Source organism: Colletes gigas, unplaced genomic scaffold (assembly GCF_013123115.1).
Source record: "Colletes gigas isolate AHSC1104 unplaced genomic scaffold, ASM1312311v1 Colletes_gigas_Sc00013, whole genome shotgun sequence".
Classification (NCBI taxonomy): Eukaryota; Metazoa; Arthropoda; class Insecta; order Hymenoptera; family Colletidae; genus Colletes; species Colletes gigas.
Genome location: NW_025106642.1, coordinates 4,833,483 through 4,853,905, shown reverse-complemented (window position 1 = coordinate 4,853,905; position 20,423 = coordinate 4,833,483). Strand labels below are relative to the sequence as shown.

The 20,423-nt window shown below is 35.5% G+C and overlaps 4 protein-coding genes across 6 annotated transcripts in view; 1 reads left to right on the top strand and 3 right to left on the bottom strand.

Moving 5' to 3' along the window:
- LOC122399433 (TGF-beta receptor type-1) overlaps positions 1-4,700 on the bottom strand; it is a 50,378-nt gene extending 45,678 nt beyond the window's left edge. For both annotated transcript variants that reach the window (XM_043400113.1, XM_043400111.1), the window contains exon 1: positions 3,689-4,700. In XM_043400113.1, the coding sequence (XP_043256048.1) occupies positions 3,689-3,773 (85 nt within the window). In that variant the 5' untranslated portion in view covers positions 3,774-4,700. The remainder of the gene's footprint in view (positions 1-3,688) is intronic.
- Positions 4,701-5,222: 522 nt separating this feature from the next.
- On the bottom strand, positions 5,223-13,315 carry LOC122399360 (UDP-glucose 6-dehydrogenase). Its single transcript, XM_043399996.1, has 6 exons — positions 13,062-13,315; positions 11,218-11,700; positions 8,807-9,004; positions 7,196-7,642; positions 6,591-6,746; positions 5,223-6,515 (listed from the first exon to the last, which is right to left on the bottom strand). The coding sequence occupies exons 2-6, from the start codon at positions 11,677-11,679 to the stop codon at positions 6,339-6,341; spliced, it is 1,440 nt and encodes a 479-aa protein (XP_043255931.1). The 5' UTR covers positions 11,680-11,700; positions 13,062-13,315; the 3' UTR covers positions 5,223-6,338.
- A 577-nt stretch (positions 13,316-13,892) lies between these two features.
- On the top strand, positions 13,893-15,831 carry LOC122399361 (60S ribosomal protein L7a). Of its 2 annotated transcripts, XM_043399997.1 has the most exons (7): positions 13,938-14,031; positions 14,227-14,229; positions 14,384-14,498; positions 14,577-14,726; positions 14,816-15,039; positions 15,255-15,377; positions 15,590-15,831. In XM_043399997.1, exons 1-7 carry the CDS (start codon positions 14,017-14,019, stop codon positions 15,770-15,772), a joined length of 813 nt encoding a protein of 270 aa, XP_043255932.1. In that variant the 5' UTR covers positions 13,938-14,016; the 3' UTR covers positions 15,773-15,831. The 2 variants fall into 2 exon arrangements, with proteins under 2 accessions (XP_043255933.1, XP_043255932.1); XM_043399998.1 differs by lacking the exon at positions 14,227-14,229 and having other exon boundaries at positions 13,893-14,031.
- A 129-nt stretch (positions 15,832-15,960) lies between these two features.
- LOC122399359 (vacuolar protein sorting-associated protein 53 homolog) lies at positions 15,961-20,271 on the bottom strand. The gene is made up of 13 exons (XM_043399995.1): positions 20,082-20,271; positions 19,216-19,616; positions 19,008-19,128; positions 18,801-18,937; positions 18,266-18,698; positions 17,845-18,191; positions 17,621-17,776; positions 17,417-17,542; positions 17,092-17,170; positions 16,870-17,018; positions 16,645-16,810; positions 16,438-16,584; positions 15,961-16,370 (listed from the first exon to the last, which is right to left on the bottom strand). Exons 1-13 carry the CDS (start codon positions 20,205-20,207, stop codon positions 16,209-16,211), a joined length of 2,550 nt encoding a protein of 849 aa, XP_043255930.1. The 5' UTR covers positions 20,208-20,271; the 3' UTR covers positions 15,961-16,208.
- Positions 20,272-20,423: the final 152 nt, after the last annotated feature.

Sequence of the window (20,423 nt, the reverse complement as noted above, 5' to 3'; positions counted from 1 at the left end):
AGGTAAAATATTTCAGGTAAAATTTAATACAATATGAATACTAAATACTCCAATAAGTCCTGTTTGATTTTGCTGATTTTGCTGGTTTAACAGAGTTGAAACTAGTTTAATGTGTCGCGGGGATCCTTGTAAATTGAATAGGGGAGCCAATTTCGAGGCAATTTTTTCTGAGGAAAACCACGTATGGTCCACGGGTTGCTCGTCACTGGTGCACACAGTGTCTTGTTAAGGTCGTTGCCGCGACGCCGGCAGCCTTTTTCCCGACCTACGACCGTTTTATCAGCGCTCCGCGAACGCTAATAGTCTTAAGAATCCGCGGAATAACAATGTGCTCCGGTGGAATAAGCGCCACAGATTCGATCTCGTGGCTTGCCCCCTCCCCCCTGTGGAAAATGGCAAACTGGACGAGATTTACATTTACGTACCAATTACCAAACGTTACAGACGCGCGAATGTAGATCGAGATCTCGCCCACATAAAGCTTGAACCTCGTTGATAGAAACCAACGAAGATGGGACAAATTTTACGATTCAAAAGAGAAAATTCAACGTTTACCGTGACAATTATATTACAGAATCGATGTGAGTTCCTCAGTCTGATTTTTGTGGGAAATTTTATTTGGAAAATAAAATAAAGTGGACGACTCGAGACACCGGTGAATAATAACGATCTTAAATTGATGAAAATTAATCCAAGAGAACTTTCTGCTATTCTTTCTTTGTTATATATAAAATTTCAATGGTTAAAGACTGGTGATTTGTAACGTTCCTTGTACACTCTTACGTCATGCATGACCTTTCTCTTTCTTAAAATGAAAAAAATAAGGTGACGAATTTTTGTCACTTACATCTGGAACACTCTGAATATAAGCGCGAGTGTTTGATTTAAATTTGTGTTTTTATTAAAATAATACTCCCGAAAGTTTGAATATTTTATTAATGTATTGTAAATACAGGGACTGATTATTCTCAGTGAGAGGAATTCCAAGTAATCAGACACTCCTGGGAAAATAATTACACAGTTAAGAGGTTGAATAAGCACGAACGGTATTTGGAACAATGGGACTGTATTTTCAGAGGTAACCAGGAATTAATTGAAACATGCAACTTCAGGATAAATACACGTGTACGTTTGGATCTTTTAGTCTTTTCAGTTTTGTGTAATAACATTATAATAATACGAATTGTTAATATTTAAGTCATTCTGATTTTAGATATCCAATATTAATATCGATATATTCCCATATGTATACAGGGTATCCGGTCAACCGTGGGAAAAATTTTAATGCAAGATTCTAGAGGCCAAAATAAGACGAAAATCAAGAATACCAATTTGTTGATAGAAGCTTTGTTAAAAAATTATTAACGTTTAAACTTCGGCCAGTACTGAATTTTTTTCTCGAAAATGCGCAGGATTTCGGGGGTATGTCTATTCACCAAAAAAGATTGTAATTGACCTCCCTAGCTAAAAATAATTTTTTTAGAACGATTTGAAAAATTTCTTTTTCGCCGAAAAATTCGCCCTACGTAATTTTTTTCTCGAAACTGCGTAGGATTTCGAGGGTACGTCTATTCACCAAAAATAATTGTAATTGACCTCCCTAACTAAAAATAATTTTTTTATAACGATTTGAAAAATTTCTTTTTCGCCGAAAAATTCGCCCTACGGAATTTTTTTCTTGAAAATGCGCAGGATTTCGAAGATATCTCTATTCACCAAAAATGATTGTAATTGACCTCCCTAACTAAAAATAATTTTTTTATAACGATTTGAAAAAATTTTTTTTCGCCGAAAAATTCGCCCTACTGAATTTTTTTCTCGAAACTGCGTAGGATTTTGAGGGTATGTCTATTCACCAAAGAAGATTGTATTTGACCCCATTAGCTAAAAATAATTTTTTTAAAACGATTTGAAACTTTTTAATTTAGTTTTTTAATCTCTGTAGAATCTCCCATTAAAATTTTTCCCAAGGATGACGAAACACCCTGTATCTGTAATTTTTACATAAAAAAACAAATACAAGATTTTATTGAAGCAACAACAGTGTTCAAACACAGCAATACTAAATTGAAAAATGTTTTTAAAGTAGATATTTAAAAAATTTTTAAACGATTAATAATATCTACCATCTTGTCGACTGATCTTTAACGAAATCGTTTCGCAAATTTTAAGAGACGACGTTCGAGAGAAATTCTTCTCGGGCTGTGTCAAAGAAAGGTCAGCGGGACAGTAAAACAGGCAAAAAAGGGTAGACTGGAAAGTATCTTAATTAACTATCGTCACGCAGACAGAGATAAGAGGACAGCTGGCGAAGACACGCTTATAATAAGTTCACAACACAGTAGTCTTCAAGGTGCTTCATTAAAGAATCAATTGTATACATATGCAACGTATTTGCGGGAAAGATTACGTATCGGTTAAACACGATTGGATTTCAAAATCGCAAGATAATGTTTATCTCTACCTTCATTATGAAAATAAGTGCGACACGACGTCGAGCATTCGACAAAAATAAGCAAAATATTACTCGGAAACCTGTATGTCTGTCCCAATGGAAATTGTAACTTAAATAGGTGAAGGTCTATTAATTGAAAGATTCTTAATTTTTATACGCAAATACTCCATACATTTTATACGAAACTAACAAGACGTTAAACTGGTCTTTAAACATTAATATGCATGTAGTTTTTCCAATTAATATATTCATACTTTACCACGTAGCAACCGCGCGATAATGTGCATTGAATTTGCACAAAACTATGTAGGAAGTTATGGAAAAATAATCTAGGTAACACAAGTATAAATATGCTATAAAAGACCATGCAATTAATTGTTATTTTACATTGAGTAAATTTAATAATATCAACTTTTAATATTTGGTTAATTCCAATACCTTATAACGTACGCAGAATATGTATAAGCATTGCAATGATAACCATAATACTCAAATCAGAGAATTGCAATTTTCTAACACTTTAGAAGGATGAATTTAAATATCAAGTAATAATTTACATAACATGATTAAAGTTTGATAAAAGTCTACTGTTAAATTTGTTGATACGTGTATTAGAAAACAGTGTCAATTATCGGGCCAATGAATATCGTACATCCGATTTTATGTTGAATACAATGCTAAATGAAAAGGCACAGCGGGTACGATACGTGTCGAGTAATGGAATCGTTACCGTGTAATAATAATAATAATCAAGTGACACGGCATAAAGCGATAAGTACACGCTAACAGTGCACGCAAAAAAATATACGCGAGCCACCCGATCGAGCGGACGACTTCGGTGAAACCGTTTCGCTAATCGCCGAGGAAACGGGAGAATATAATAGACAAGAAACGTGGCCGGCCGAAAAAAACAACCATATCAATTGACCATGAGATGGAGGACCCGTACAGTTTGCGCCGATTAAACGTACCCTTCCGCATACTCGACGAACCTCGTACAACAAGATTAATCGGCCCTTCTGCGTGCAGTGCCGCGTTGCTTACGCAACGTTACGCGCTTCGAAAAGCGAAAGAAAGAGGGAAAGAGCGGGAACGACGGGTCGAACAGAAGGCAGAAATAATGACAGACAGGCAGGACAGGCGGACGGATGGGAAGACAGGGATCAACGGGAGAACGATAGGTACAGAGGGTCATAGGTAGAAGTTTTACGGGTAGTAAAATGCATTACGTACCGTCCACAAGGCATAACGTGTGGAATAAACAGAGGAGCGCCAGAGCGAGAAAGCTCGCGATGCCGCCGTCGCACGCGCCTCTCATCTTCCCCCAAGCTTTTCGTCGTTGTCGCGTGTCGTCGTCGTCCCGTCCACGGCCCCGTCCTCTTCTCTCGCGAAAAAACTGATTTTCGCGAAAGCGGCCGTAGGCTCAATGGCGACGACAGTAAACAGCAGCACGAGGATCGCGATCGACGTACGCACGGCGGTACCACGGTGCCCGTAATATCATCTTCTTGTCGACGCGGGGATAAGGCCTACAGTTCCCCGTCGACGGAACACTTGTCACCGTTGATCGGTACTCGCTCTCATGCGAGCGCACACACGCGTGCACGAACGGAACGCACAGTGGTTCTTCGTTACTCGCCTCTCGTGTTGTTTTTCCTTCGCTCTCCACGTCCCGCTGTCATCGCAACTCCGCGGGTGTATATGATGTGTATAAGCGGGCAAGGAGGTGTCTCTTTCTTCCTTTTTTTCTTCCTTTTTCTTGTCGCGCCAACACTCCCGATCGAACGAACGATCGGCACCGCGCACTTTGCCAGGGAACGCGACGGACAGGAGAGGTTATCTTTTTTTCGTTTGTCGGTTTGTCGCTGTTACACGAACAGCCCCGTTGCCCCTCGTCGTCTACACCGCGCAAGACGAGCCGCCATTTTCCTACTGTGCTGATAGGCCCGGCCTATTATCCCTCTTGGCTAACAGAAAGAGAGGACACGCGCGCGCGACAAGGAAAAAAATAACAACGCACGGAACGATTCACTGGCACCTAGATGAATGGTTCGATCTCGCGCGAATCACGCGGCGACGACACTTCGACATCATCGGCCACCGTTCGTTAATGTAACCTCGGGAACGCCGCTGTCACGCGAGACACTCGCGAATTTTCACGGCGAACGCGGAGCGAGCGATCTTATACTGTTGCTACTGCTGTCGCTACTGCCGTCACTGCCGCTGCTGCTGCCTCTGCTTCTGCAGCCAGTAGTTCCTTCAACGGCGCCATCGCTCTTCCATAGCAGGGCCGTAACGACAGCGGCGACACCTCGACGAATCGCGAAGTTTCTATCAATCGCTTAATATTTGAATTTTTGAATATTTATCACCGTCCAAATCTAACGAATAAACAACTAAAATATTTAACGAATAATATCGAAACGTTCTCATTCGGATATTGTTTTATTTGCGTTTCGAAACTTTATACGTATATACATCGTATTGCAAATTTCATATTTTATGATAAGGTTATGAAATAGTAAAGTACATCTAACTATACATCGAACTTAACAAGAAAAAGATCAAGTTTTTTTCACTCGACTCGCGTTCGTTCGAAGGAATGGAGCGCCGAAATGCTTATCTAAAAATAGCGAAACATTTCGTCTAGGGAATGCGAAAGAAATACATACAGAAGAACATAAAATGACGGAAAATGGCATGGAAATAAAAATTTTTTTTTTTTTTCAAAAGATTTTCTATCAACGTTTATTTATAAATTCTGCGTGTATATGTATAACCAGAAATGCAAAACAAGAGTATGTTTAAACATAATTTATAATAATTTCATGTAATCAAAGAGAATAAAAATAATTTTTGTAAGACTATTATGAAAAATATGGCTGTTTACTAAATTTCTTAAACTGTTTTCACGAATGTTATATTTTGTATGCATACACGAAATGTAACGTTAACATTATTCCTGCACTTCCTTTCATACATTCTTAACGTTATCACTATGAAAAAAAATATCAATAATACTTTTAAAACCTAATGCATCTCCCACCATAAAATGAGAAATCACTTTAGTAAAGATTTCGTCACCTTTTGAAAATGGTACAACCATTAAAAGAAAATTATTCAAATATGTAAAAATATTATCTATGAGGACACAATTTATAATAAGGTCCTAAATCGACAGAAATATTCCTTAGAAAATGCAAAAGAAAATAATCAATATAGAGAACATAATTATAATAATAACGGATGTTAAATACAAATAGTTATCAACCTACTTCTTCAATAAAATGCGAATACTTGTATGCAAGTACATTTTTGTAGGAATGTACTACATCTCAAACCTTATACTCGAAAATTATTTGTCATACACACAGTATTACATACAAAAAAATGTTACAAATTCTGCTCCCTTTTGATAAAATACCATTTATCGGATTGCATAAGTGCCCGCGATTGATAGATTTGCAATAGAACTTGCAACTTATTTCAATAAAAAAATAAGAGATATTGCAGTTCATAATTACATATGAATATAATTCAAATAATTGTAAATATTCCTAAGAAAAATTTATACGAGTATTTGATACAACTGATGTCGTATTCGTTACTGAAAGTGATAATTGCTGCATTTAGTATACACACGCGTCCTCAAAAAGACGTATTTACCTTTGAATATTTATACTAGTAGTTAACGTCCTCTCCATTATTCTGAATACTTTTGTAATGATACATCACTGAAATTATTAGGAATTAATTCACCGAAATTTAAGAAATAAGAAATATGATGAACAGGGATATAAAACCTAATAAAATTAGAAGCAAAGATAGTTAAAATAATTTTTCAAATTAGAAGATGCGAGTTCATCGAAATCTTCCATTTCATTTATATTTGCGTTTGGCTTCCCCATGCTCTCGAAGTAGCAGTCCTCGTAATCTTCTTTCCAATAGTTTGAACAATAAAACCGATCTTTTCTAACCTATCGTGGTCCAAGATTTTCCGTCCATCGAAAATGTATGCCGGTTTCATCATATTCAAGTAGATTTGCTTGTAATCCAATTCCTATAAAATTAGAAAAAATGATAATTAGTTATAGAATTATATTTCAAATATTTATATAGTACAATTGTTTCTCACTACAAATTCATCCCATTCCGTACACACGACAATGGCATGCGTGTCTTTTGTAGCGCTGTAAGCGTCCTTGTAAATATTAATCCTACTTTTTACATGCTCGGGATTGTTCGTTACGCTCGGATGAGTTAAATCTTCCAAAATTTGATTTTCTTCGACCTGCACGAAAGAGTATCAAGTAACAAGGAAGCCTTCATCTTCGCAAGCAATCATTTTTAGAGTTTGAGGTTGTAAGATTATTTTTTAAACAGAGATGTCAAAAATATTCACAAGATCACTTTTTTTAACGAAATATACACGATTATTATTAGGTTTGCAAGACAGAAGAGTAAATCTTCGGGCCAGATGTTCTCTATCGATCAAACTGGACGATAAGTTGGCCGGATGCTGTAACAAGAAAAACTGCCAAAATTCAAACACGTTTTGTTTCGAAATATTTTAACAATAGCATCAATTAAATAAAAACACACACAGATTCCATTTAAAGAGACGAAGTTGACCTCGAAGTTTTTTTAACAATTCCATTTAAAAATAATCGCGCCAACTACGTGGCATAATTCTTCAAACGCAATCGTATCGGTCGATATACTCTCGTTGAAAAAGATCACCTTGGGATCGTACACGTGAAGCATAGCACCCTCGTCCAGCAGAGTCTTAGCAACGCGAATGGCCGGTGACTCACGCGTGTCGCCGGTGTTTTTCTTGAAGGCGAAGCCCAGCATAGAAATCCTTTTGTCCGTAACGGTATTGAACAGCGACTCTATTACTTTGGCCGAGAACCTTGATTTTTGATACTCGTTCATGTTTATAACCTGTTGCCAATAGGCTGCCACCTCAGGTAGATTCAAGCATTCGCATATATACACCAAGTTGAGAATGTCCTTCTGGAAGCAAGAGCCACCGAAGCCAACCGATGCGTGAAGGAACTTCGATCCTATTCGAGAGTCAAGGCCAACCGCCCGAGCTACCTCGGACACATCGGCACCAGTGGCTTCGCACACCGCCGACAGTGAATTTATGCTTGATATGCGTTGTGCCAAAAAGGCATTGGCGGCCTGAAATCGCAATTCAATTCAAAGTCGCTTGAGCAACAGTTTATTTTGCCACGTTAAAAATCAGCACGAGTTACACGCCTATACAGGAGTGTTCGACCACCCTTGGGAAAAATTTTAATGGGTGATTCTCGGGGCCAAAACAAGACGAAAATCAAGAATACCAATTTGTTGATGGAGGCTTCGTTAAGAAGTAATTAACGTTTAAAGTTCCAAATGTACTCAATTTTTTTCTCGAAAATGCGCAGGATTTCGGGGGTATGTGTAATGACCAAAAATTATTGTAATCGACTCTTGAAACCGAAAATAATTTTTCCAAAACGATTTGAAATTTTTTTTTCCGCCGAAAAATTTCACACCTTCTCGAATTTTTTTCTCGAAAGTGGGTAGGAATTCGGGGGTATGTGTATTCATAAAAAATGATTGTAATTGACCTCTCTACCTAAAAATAATTTTTTTAAAACGGTTTGAAAAAATTTTTTTTTCGCCGAAAAATTCGTCCAACTACTGAATTTTTTTCTCGAAAGTGCGTAGGATTTCGGGGGTATGTGTAATGACCAAAAATGATTGTAATATACCTCCGCATCCGAAGATAATTTTTTTAGAACGATTTGAAATTTTTTTTTTCCGTCGAAAAATTTCACACCTTCTCGAATTTTTTTCTCGAAAGTGGGTAGGAATTCGGGGGTACGTCTATTCACCAAAAATGATTGTAATTGACTCCCGCAGCTAAAAATAATTTTTTCAGAATGATTTGAAATTTTTGAATTTAATTGTTAATAACTTTTTAACGAAGCCTCCATCAACAAATTGGTATTCTTGATTTTCGTCTTATTTTGGCCCCTAGAATCTCCCATTAAAATTTTTCCCAGGAGTAGCCCGAGTGTATATTATTCTAAAACTGTATCTTATTTCCTCTGTACGATTTTCGATAATTTAGTACAATTTTCATGTTTTATTTAAAAAAATATGAACCGCTATGTGTACGATTGTAAGTAACAGTCACTGTATTTGTCAAACGCGTTCATTTCTTTTTTAATGCTAAACAAAATACGCGAACATACACTGCAGATGCATCGAATAAAGGTTAATTAGATTGCCTCATTAGGAGTTCGCTAACAATGTGTTTCTTTCTCGTTCGTTGCAGCTGGTGAACATTTTACTTACTAGCTTCGACAGCTCGGAGCTCCATGTATTGGTCGTTAAAATATTTTTTCTCGGTATCCAGTGCTCGTACACCTTGCATAATTCCTCGATGGCGGCGTGTCCTTCGGGAGAGTCCTCGCCCCCGATTAAGACGCGGTCCGCGTGCACCAGGTCATCGATGGCGGTTCCCTCCGCTAAAAATTCCGGGTTCGATAAGATCTGAAACGATAGCGTTGTTATTACGTCGCGAATCCCGCCTGTCGATGATCGCGAACGACGCGCGACAAATATAAAAAGGCCAGCTAATCGCCGAAGGAAAAAGGTCACGAACGACCGTGGCGAACGGAGAGAAGGAACGCCTCGAACGACCGGCATAAACTCAACAGGTATTAAATCAGGTAATTGCTGGCCGTGCCTCGGACATCGGTTAACGACGGATACAAGAAAGGGGGCATGAATGAAAATTACTTTCAGTTATTGGGCAAGCGCCTTGAAATATTCTGAGAACTTTTCATAAACCGTACAATTAAGTATTTAAACGTCTATAGAAATGATCAATTAACCGCGCTGCGATAAAACGAATTGTATTAAATGCACGGTATCTCGTTGAAAATAATTAAGTTAAATGCAAAGTGAAAATGAATCATATTCAGCGTATACATTTACTGAATATATAAGTATAATAGTATTTATTAGTTTCTACAAAAACGGTATCCCTAATTGTTTTACAAAATATATAATATAGAAAAGAAAAACTTGTAAAATATTAATATAATTTAGAGTGAATGAAATTAAAGGTATCTGTTAAAACCGCCAAAACAGATAAATTACAGAAAAATAACGACTTTGCTAAATCCTTTAGATGTTGTTTCAGTGTTACTTTTCTCCAATGCTAATAAAAAAATAAATACAGCACGAAGGTCGATATGAGACAGGGAATAATAGAAAAAATCAACGTTGCATTAATATGAAATGTGTACAGTGCAAACTTCAATCTTTTAATTTCGCTTCCAAACTGGTTATTGTGGAGTAAAGATGACTGAGAATATAAATTATGATAATATTTGTTTTATTCGGAATACGTTCTCTAATGAAATAAAACGTGTTTAAAATTGTGAATTTAAAGGCCTCGTGCCTGTTTGTATTCGAAATATGTACAAATAACTATCCAGACGGTTCCCTCCGTACCCCTATGTGTTGTTTGGCTACTCCGTCACTCTCTTATCTCTTATCACTTTCCGCGAATGCACAAACACATACTTTCCTGTACTCGCATCAAGTAAGCCAAGCACAACGATAAGTGGAAGTCGTGTTTGGTATAAATTACATTCCCGGAAGTGACCTTGAGTGGTCAATTCCCTTTGTTCCGGCTATAATTTCATTACGTTCTTTCCGCTTGCGTTAAAGAATCGCATAATTCCATACACAGATACTATCCTTGATAGCTCCGTAAAAACAGAATTTAAATAAAACATACCGCTGTACTATAATTCATTTATATCATCTACCTTCTATTAAAAAATTATTTTAATAGAAAATTTGAATATTTAAATATTTAGCAACGAAATATACATTACTTAATACGAAGTAACATAACTTGCTAAAATTTTATTAAAACTGAATGATAGAGATTCTATTTAAGATTCAATATCAGAATCAAGAATACCAATTTGTTGATGGAGGATTCGTTAAAAAGTTATTAACAATTAAATTCAACAATTTCAAATTGTTCTGGAAAAATTATTTTCGGTTGCGGGGGTCAATTACAATCATTTTTTGTTAATAGACATACCTCCGAAATCCTATCCGTTTTCGAGAAAAAAATTCGAGAAGGTTAAAATTTTTCGACCGAAAAAAAAAATTTCAAATCGTTTTGGAAAAATTATTTTCGGTTGCGGGGGTCAATTACAATCATTTTTGGTTAATAGACATACCCCCGAAATCCTATTCATTTTCGAGAAAAAAATTCGAGAATGTGTGAAATTTTTCGACGGAAAAAAAGTATTTCAAATCATTTTGGAAAAATTATTTTCGATTGCGGGGGTCAATTACAATCATTTTTGGTGAATATACATACCCTCGAAATCCTACGCATTTTCGGGAAAAAAATTCAATACGGGCGGAACTTTAAATGTTAATAACATTTTAACGAAGCCTCTATCAACAAATTGTTATTCTTGATTTTCGTCTTATTTTGGCCTCTAGAACCCTGTATACTTATTCAACCTTATGAAGTTGGTAAAAGATACGATACTAAATGAACCTTTGAATACCTATGTATCGTTTTAAATTAATATTATATTGACCGCCATACCAGTTTTCCATACCTAAAAATTATCTACCTATTATTCGACGTATCAAGTAAATGATAAAAATAATTTTCCTTTTAAAATAAATAATCAAAATGTTCCTTTGTTAGTTAATAACATTACCTGATAGGAAACGCCCGGTTTGTGATTGGCACGCAAAATGTTCATAATACTCTCGGCCGCTCTAACTGGCACAGTGCTCTTCTCGACAACGATTTTGTCCCCGATCGCAATTTCTGCGATCATTCTGGCAGCGCTCTCGACGTATTTCAAATCCGCCGCTCTTCCTTTACCGTTGCCGAACGTTTTCGTCGGCGTGTTCACGGATATGAATATCAGATCCGCCTCTTTGATCGCGGTCTCCATATCGGTGGAGAAAAATAAATTCTTCCCGCGACACTTCCGCACCACTTCGTCCAGACCGGGCTCATAAATAGGCAATTTCTCGGAATTCCATTGAGCGATCCTCTCTTTGCTCTTATCGACGACGGTCACCTGCACCTCGGGACACTTCAAAGCTATAACGCTGCAGGTAGGACCGCCCACGTATCCAGCACCGATGCAGCAAATTTTCCTGATCGTCATTTCGAAATAACGAAACTCTACCTATCGATTAACATTATTATTCGTTACTGAGCAGTATTTACACCTTTCGTATACAGGATGTTCGACCAACCCTGGGAAAAATTTTAATGAGAGATTCTAGAGAGCAAAATAAGACGAATATCAAGAATACCAATTTGTTGATCGAGGCTTCGTTGAAAAGTTATTAACGTTTAGAGTTCCGCCTGCAGAACATCTGCGCGTGATAGTGGTTCTCATTCACAAAACTGTGAGGCTGTCGATACGGAACTTTAAACGTTAATAACTTTGTAACGAAGCCCCAATCAACAAATTGCTATTCTTGATTTTCGTCTCATTTTGCCCTCTAGAATCTCTCATTAAAATTTTTCCCAAGAGTGGCCGAACATCCTATATAATTATGTACAAATTTTATCGTCTTTATAGTGTATAGTGCATAATATAAATTCTGTACTGTAAAGTTTGAAAATTAATATTTTATAAACGCGATACGAAGTTAGGTTTGCAGAGAAATTCGGAAAAAACAAGGTAGCTTGTACCGTTGTAAAATTCGAAACAACACTACCATTATCTTGCATGAAAAATCGCGATCATAACAAGCCACACGGAAAATTTAATGCAGTTAACGGTTTCAATAATATTTACTGTATTGTGAAAAGCAAATTAAGACACATATACATGAGCCCATTAATCATTGTACAAATAATCCGAATCGACCAAACAAGTCTATTTTAACTTTCGTGTTGTTTTAATTGTAAAGTTACAATGCTTACTTAAGGTTTGAATTTAGTTGTCATTGAAATAAGATAAGAATCTACTTTTTCACGTGCACTATCTGAAATTATCTCAAGTACCTAATTTATATTATTAGTACAGAATTGAGTCATACCTCAAACAATAGTTTAAGATTACGTATATTACTCCAATTAATAGTTTACTATTCATTTATTTTAATCGCAAACGTTCTTTTTTAACGTTTTTGTCAATAACCGTTAACGGAACGACAGACGACGAATATAGCGAACGTCACAAACAGCAGTTATTCTACGAAACTATCGATACATTTAAAGAATCGGAATAAACGAATTTTTTGTACCATGAACATTTACCCCTTTGACGATCGATGAAGATTACACGAAGGCATAAGAATGAATATATAAAGAATTCGAATATAGAATTTTCAAACTCGATAAATGTAAGTTACAATACCCGTAGACAAAATATTTGATGTCTCTGCTTAATACAAGCAATGGTATTAGAGCTTAGTTTCCGTAAAATAGCCGCCGGTTTACGGAAAACATTCTTTGTGTCCCCGGTACGGTGCTTTGTTAAACACAAAGGATCAAAGTAAAGTAATAAAAGCACCCTTGACCTCATGTTATTACCTGTAGCTAATGCTTCTAAAAGTACGCTGTGTTAAAAAATACGAGGCTTCACGGCATCGACGAGTGGACGGAAGGAAATGTCACGATAAGTCAGCGATCACTAACCACCCACCCAGATCACGTACCGTCACAACCACACTATGAATGAAAGTTTTTAGAATAGCAGACAGCAGTAACGTTCATGACAGGAACGTAACGCAGACGAATCGTCGACACGTTACGAACACTGACGCAGCTCGGATGCTAAGCGTCTCTCATCACGAAATAGTCTAAACTGGAGGCGCGTAAGTCGCACGCGCGGCCCCTACTGTTGCCACATTCCAATCAGTATTCCGTCTGCGCATGCGCCTTTAAAAAATTCAGAACGCTTTTCAAACGAATAAACCGTCTCTTGCAGGAAAAACATATCGTTTCGATATTAATCAGAGGAATGTACTTTAAATTATTTTTAATCTGTCATCTATTATAAGATAAAATGTAAGTAAATAGTATTTAGTTTGTATTAATAACATATTTAAAGGCATATATATTCTGTTTCTGCAACCAAAATTATTTCGATTACTTTACAGTTACATTATACATATGTAATTAAAAATATATCTAAATCTATGTAATGTGAGGATTTTTCACACCTGTAAAAATGAAATGAAAATAATCAAATACTAGAATTACGAAATAATACAATTTATCTTCGGACCTACATAACTTTTTGAAGTCATTATTACAGGGAATTCCGATAGATGACTCTGAAAAGAAAAATTACATACTGGGTTTCCTCTCTAGAAACAATTACATTAAAATGGTATTTGTCAAGGGGCGCTGTTGGCTGTGGAGGCGCTGCTTGTCGAATTGTCCTTTTCGTTTTCGGCGGCCGTACTTCGCGTCGTGTAAGCGAAGTACAGCACTTTTATATCTGTTTTGATATAAAGAATCCGTTACATTCACAATTGTAACAATGGTCCAAAAGAAGGTAAACTTACCAAATTGCCGAATAAAAGTAATATTTCCGAAAGTGACGTGTTATTACTATGATTTGTAATGGTTCAAATTTGGCATGTTTTGGACGCATTGAAATATTATAAATATATTTTCCTCACGTGGCGTATTTGTCCATTCACCATATTTATGTGTTACTGTAAATTAAGTTATTTTTGTTTAATATAAGAATGTAAATATTTCATATTTATTGAGGCAACATTTCTTTTAATATAATTAACCACAATGTTTACGAAGCGTATGATTACACACAAAAGTAGTAAACGTACCTTAATGTTTACTTATTAAATAATTATATTAATGAATACATTCTTATAAAAATATAGCCGAAGAAGAAGGTAGGGAAGAAGGTGGCAGCTGCACCACTGGCAGTAAAGAAGATTGAACCAAAAAAACAAACTAATCCTTTATTTGAAAAGCGCACCCGTAATTTCGGAATTGGTAAATGAACATACTCAAAACAACAATTAAGTTATATGGTATTTATATGCCGTGTTGATAAAAGAATTTGATGTTTAGGACAGGATATCCAACCTGCTCGTGATCTTAGTCGCTTTGTGAAATGGCCCAAATATATTCGCATTCAGCGGCAAAGGGCTGTGCTGCAAAAGAGATTGAAAGTACCACCGCCGATCAATCAATTCACTCAAACATTGGACAAACAAACAGGTATATTCCTTGCATAAATATTTAATTTAAATTAAAAGTATCGTAAGAGTTTAGCCTATATATTCAAAGATTCGTTTATCTTATTTCAGCAACACAGTTATTCAAAATGATGGAGAAATATAGACCTGAGTCGGCTGCAGTAAAGAAAATGAGACTGAAAGCTAGAGCTGAACAGAAAGTTGCAAAGAAGGAAGACACAACACCAACCAAAAAACCTAATATGGTACATAGTGGAACAAGTACAGTAACTACGCTCGTTGAGCAGAAAAAAGCTCAACTTGTAGTGATCGCACACGATGTGGATCCAATAGAGGTATTTGGAAATTTCTTTTTAAATACTAAATCATAATATTTAATTTAATTACAACAATGATGGTTGAATTTCTTCACTTGAGAACTTGATTAATACAATCAATGTTCATGAAAAAAACATAATTAGTATTCTGAGTTTCATATGTATACAATAATTTTATGATGGTAATTTACTATTCCATTACAATTATCTTATTACTGTATTTGTATTTACAGATAGTTCTTTTCCTGCCAGCTCTTTGCCGTAAAATGGGTGTACCTTATTGTATCATAAAAGGTAAAGCACGTTTAGGACGTCTCGTTAGGCGCAAAACTTGTACTGCAGTGGCTGTGACTCAGGTAAAAATGAATATTTTTTTATTGAATTAAAATTATTTTTCGTTTATTCATATTTCGTAATTGAAAATTATTAATATGATGAGTTTAAATAGAGCCAATCCCTTGACGATATTTATGATATAATAAACTATATAACTGATATATTGTTACCGATACCTGTGTTTTCAACAAATTCTAGTTTTTTTTTCTATAACATTTTACTTTTGTGTTAGGTGGATTCTGGTGATAGAGCCAACTTCGCGAAAATTGTCGAAGCTATCAAGACGAATTTCAATGATAGATACGACGAAATCCGGCGTCATTGGGGTGGTGGTCTCTTGGGCAGCAAATCTGCTGCCAGGATAGCTAAGTTGGAGAAAGCAAAGGCGAAGGAACTTGCACAAAAACAGGGTTAAGATCGTCCTGTTCATCGGGTATTGTTTACAATGTACAACAATAAAGTATAAAAATCGAACATTCTGTGTTTTAAATGATACACATCCTTTGTTTATACATATAATTCAATATGAATGACAAATATATAAAGATTTTATCTATGTCGAGATAAAGTAAATTTATAGCAATGCTTGGATAACTGCGAGTCACCGTACCAGTGTAACCCGATCCGAGTTATATCAATAGTACCTAATGCAAAGACGAAGCACCTTGTATTATTATTTATCTTTCATTCGCTGTGCTTTTCCAGGAACTGAAGATTAACCATGTTTTTCTAACTACAGATATCCAAGCATTGCTGTATACGGATGTATATCATTCCAATGCTCACATTTTATATAGATATATTTCAATCGAGTATGTACAATACAATGCAAGTTTTACTATGAAATATGTTCATATTCTTTTTTTTATTAATTTTTCTAGTCTTCTTATTCGTCCAGCTTCGTGTTCTGGACTATCTTGAATGATATGACTCCTAGTGTCATGCAAAACATCTATATTTTCAGGTTGCTTGAATTGTTCTAGAAGTAAAACTTGTTCTGTTTTTTTCAAACCCTAGAAATTTGCAACGTTAATAATCTAATGAAAATTTCAAATTCTCATGAAAACCAATTAATGTTACCTTCATGTCTAAAATTTTTTGAAATTCTGGTGCTTGTAGATCCGGTAAACGCATTCTACATTGCACTACAAAATCTTTTGGAGATTCAATGGGTGACATTACAATTTTAAGAATCATTTCAGCACTCGCCATGCCCTTAACTACTACCTATTTATGATAAAAATTGTAATATAACACATCGTTAGATAGATAGTAAAAAGTAATTACCTTAGTGTATGTTGCTGGAGCTTTTCTTTGAACTTGATAGCCTGTCAATGGAAGATCTAAGAGAGCAGTTTTTAACATGTGTACATCTAACAATAATTGTTCAGCGCCCACGGTATTCAAAGGTTTGCACTTGTACAATTGTTGTACTAATTTTACTATAAAAGAGCTGCAAACGATTCTCGAATTAGTATACTTTAATAACATGTTAAATAAATATTTTGTTACCTCGCGAACTTGACGCAAAGTTGAGTAAAGTACTTCCGGCACGAGGACAATCTATCTCTGATAGTAGGTATTGTTTGTCGTAAATGTGCCACGATAGTGTTAACGTAATTACTTTGGTCGCCAACAACCTCTATGGCACTCCACTGAACCTAAATAATTATTCATGTGTTGGTATAAATAATTATAATTACGTCATATTTCAATAAAAGTAAATAGTCATACTTTCGTCATTGCAGTCAATGCAGATTCACACGCTGACTCCAGATCTTGTACAAGCAGTTGAATACAATTCGATATAACGCTGAAAGAGAATGAATTCAGTTTTCATAAATAAATAAATGTTGTTGCATCGAAATTAACGTTTAAAAGTTGACGATATTTCCTGGTTGGTAGGTGTTTGCGGATCAAGGAATTAGCGAGTTCGTGTGGAGTTCGATATATTCGATATATTTCGTATCGAACGGTCATGAAGCAGATAGAATTCCTATTTTACTCGAACTCATATTTCGGACTACCCAAAAGAGAAAAATACAAAATAGGTACGTACTTGTGAAAAATATCTTGTTCTTGGGACAAATTGATTTTTTCAGCATAACATTTGTCCGTCTTTTCTCGAAGTTTTTCTTCCAATTGCTGAGTCGTTTCCAAGCAATATTCAGCCGTTGTCAATATGCTGAAACGCATATTCGTATAATTTATTTCTTCTTAAATATTATGCTAACAAAAATAAGGCCAAGGAGCAAACCTTTACCAGCATATGCGTGATTGTTCTTCTTTGCTAAATCTAGTGCTTTCGCCTTCTTTCAAAAAACTTTGAAAGTTTTGTATGAAACCGGAAGTTGAGAGATCTCGAAAATCACGCGTTATACTGCTCATACTTGTGGCAATTCCAGCACTGCCCCCAATTCTATAATAGATTTTACATTATTGAAGATCACAAAATAGTTTCAAACATCGAATACGTATTTTACTTACTTCGGTAAATTATTTTGCAGTATCTTAAAAGCGTATTCTCGTAGGTACTTTTGGAACGTTTCAGCTAGATTTAACATAATCGAGCCAGTGCTAAGTTGCGTGCACTGCAACATGCACTTTTTATAAAATACAAACAAATCTGCGCACGAAGATAAAACACTACTGGGACCTTCTATCCCATCGAAATCTTTAGCACCGGGTGGTTGTGTTTTAGAATCTGATACAAATTTGTCCATCAAGTCTGCCAAATTGCGATCTAAACTTTCTATGTAGATGTTTAGATACGGCTCGAAACATCTCCCTATGAGATTTGAAAATGGCGATGGTTTTGGTTTCTCAATTTGTACCTAATAAGCAGAAGAACGTTTTAATACGTTCCTTGCAAGAGTGATTTGTATTTGTACACGTTCAAACATGGTACCTGTTCATTTTCTTCAAATGGGTTGCCCGGAACTTTATCTGTAGTGTCTACAGTGACCGTGATCTTTTTATTTACCGTTTCAGTATTGTCTAAAGTAACACCGCTGAACCTTTTCGCTAATAACGATTCGAAATTACTCGTTCTTTGAATCGCGTAAAGCAATAATTTTACATCTATTTCAGAACGTCGTTTATGCATTAATTTAGTTAAGTCTTCCCGTGTAACGTGACAAAATTGTACGGCAATTCGTTCCGAAATCTCCCAATCTTGCGGGAAGATCGTTCCGAATTTCGGCTCGAAGTCGACCAAATGTTTTTTTATCCATGCATAACGTCGATCTATTTTATCTAACCATGCGAAATCTTGATTTTCATCGAATAAATGTGCATACTCCTGCAATTGAATACCTACAAACCAGGTGAGCAGATCTTTCCTTGTGAAAAAGACGAGTTTGTTACGATCACCTTGGTACTATTTAAGTGCTTTAAAATTAAGGATAGAATCCACCACTACTTAACATAATAAATATACATACTTGACTTTGGGATCTAATACAGATAATACTAAACAGCCTTCTGTTAGTTGATTAAAGTATTTAGGATTCTGACCAGAGAATGCTTGTTTAAAATCCGCGGTAATTTGTTGGGCCAATTCAACATGCACCTGGCGCACCTTTAAACGAAAATTTTAATAAATACGACGCGCATTGATTATGGTATCGAAAAATTTAAGTGCTGCATACTTCGTCGGACAACTGTTTTACTTGAGGTATATCCATGTAACTATTGAAATGTTGCATTACTTCCATTACAGCTTGTAATGGCAAAATAATTTCCCCGTATTGTTTCTTTTGCGTTAATACCCTACAAAAAACATTTGAGTAAAATTATATTTAATAAATTATGATAAGTTTATTTTCAATAATAAAAATAACTTTAAGGACATAATACCTTAAAGTATCCACACCTTCTACAAGCATATGCAAATGGTTTAAAGCAGTTATCGAAGCAGTAAGATTTCTTTTAGCAAAATCTAATTGCTTAATGTCTCTTGTAATTTCTTTGACTACTTCTTCAGACTGTTCCGCTTTATCCTTTATATCTTTAGTATGCACAAATAATTGTTTTATAACTTTCTGTGCATCTTCTAGCGCAGCTCTTCCATCCTGACCTACGTTCGTTTGACCGCGTACCACAGACCGAATTTCTTTATCTATGGTCCATATCTTTAATTCCATATTACTCACTACAACGTCGATGTTGGAGAGGGATTGTTCCGATGGGAAAAGCGAATTTATGTAGTCCACTACATTAAAGTTCGGCTGATCCAATGGATCTGTACTAGGCAAGACCTAACAATAAAAGATACATATAAAATATCTCATTTAAATCTAAACATTACATCTGTTTAAAAAAATGAATTGCGAAGTACAGATTGCATCGTGCAATTATTTAGAATATTCGATTAACCTATATAATATATTTTATCATATTAACATGATTGAAACAAATGCTATATTATATAAAATTCTTAAAAATGTAACATGGGCTGTAGTGGGTAGTTTTTCAACCGAATTATCGTAACAAATGTGTTAGAAGTCGTGCAAGGTAAGTTTGACATCTGGAGAAAGGGTTATCAAACTCAATTAACTATAATACATCTTAGTTTTCTTTTATGTGATATTGTTTTATCGATAAAGTACATATAGGAACTGATAAACGATGAAAAAGTATTGAAGCTGATAAGAAAACGGCAACTACTTGTTAAGGATAGATGACAGCTGTAAACAGTTCGACAATTTCGCTGTGATCCTAACCTGTTCGATTACGTTTTGCACGTTCGGTGGAAGCGTGCAAATAGTGGAATTTAAATCTTCTAAATCATCTTCCTCGTGTCTCTCCATCTCTGATTTTACCTCAATTTCACTAATCGTATAATTCATACGTACTTCATTTTAAACGTATTCGTGCGAGCATATCACGACAAAAGGCACGCAGTATATTTACATGAATACGTCAAACTACGACGTATGGAAGGAACTGTATTGTATTGCACTTGTCGCTCATTTAGAAATACTTTTATACCATGCCACGTAACAATACAATATTTTTATATTAAGTACATATATATCATTATATAATAGATAATAAAATTTACA

Bases quoted from the DNA above. Each gene is read 5' to 3' on its own strand.
- LOC122399360 (XM_043399996.1), bottom strand. From the start codon at position 11,679: ATGACGATCAGGAAAATTTGCTGCATCGGTGCTGGATACGTGGGCGGT. The intron at 6,747-7,195 runs GTGATCTTTTTC...TCTTTCGTGCAG, and splicing joins TTCACGTGTACGATCCCAAG to GTCGAAGAAAATCAAATTTT. The intron at 6,516-6,590 runs GTGAGAAACAAT...CTAATTTTATAG, and splicing joins CGGAATGGGATGAATTTGTA to GAATTGGATTACAAGCAAAT.
- LOC122399361 (XM_043399997.1), top strand. The intron at 15,040-15,254 runs GTATTTGGAAAT...TTGTATTTACAG, and splicing joins ACGATGTGGATCCAATAGAG to ATAGTTCTTTTCCTGCCAGC. The intron at 15,378-15,589 runs GTAAAAATGAAT...CTTTTGTGTTAG, and splicing joins CTGCAGTGGCTGTGACTCAG to GTGGATTCTGGTGATAGAGC.
- LOC122399359 (XM_043399995.1), bottom strand. From the start codon at position 20,207: ATGAATTATACGATTAGTGAAATTGAGGTAAAATCAGAGATGGAGAGA. The intron at 19,617-20,081 runs GTTAGGATCACA...TTTTATTGTTAG, and splicing joins TGCAAAACGTAATCGAACAG to GTCTTGCCTAGTACAGATCC. The intron at 17,777-17,844 runs GTAAGTAAAATA...AATCTATTATAG, and splicing joins CTGCAAAATAATTTACCGAA to AATTGGGGGCAGTGCTGGAA.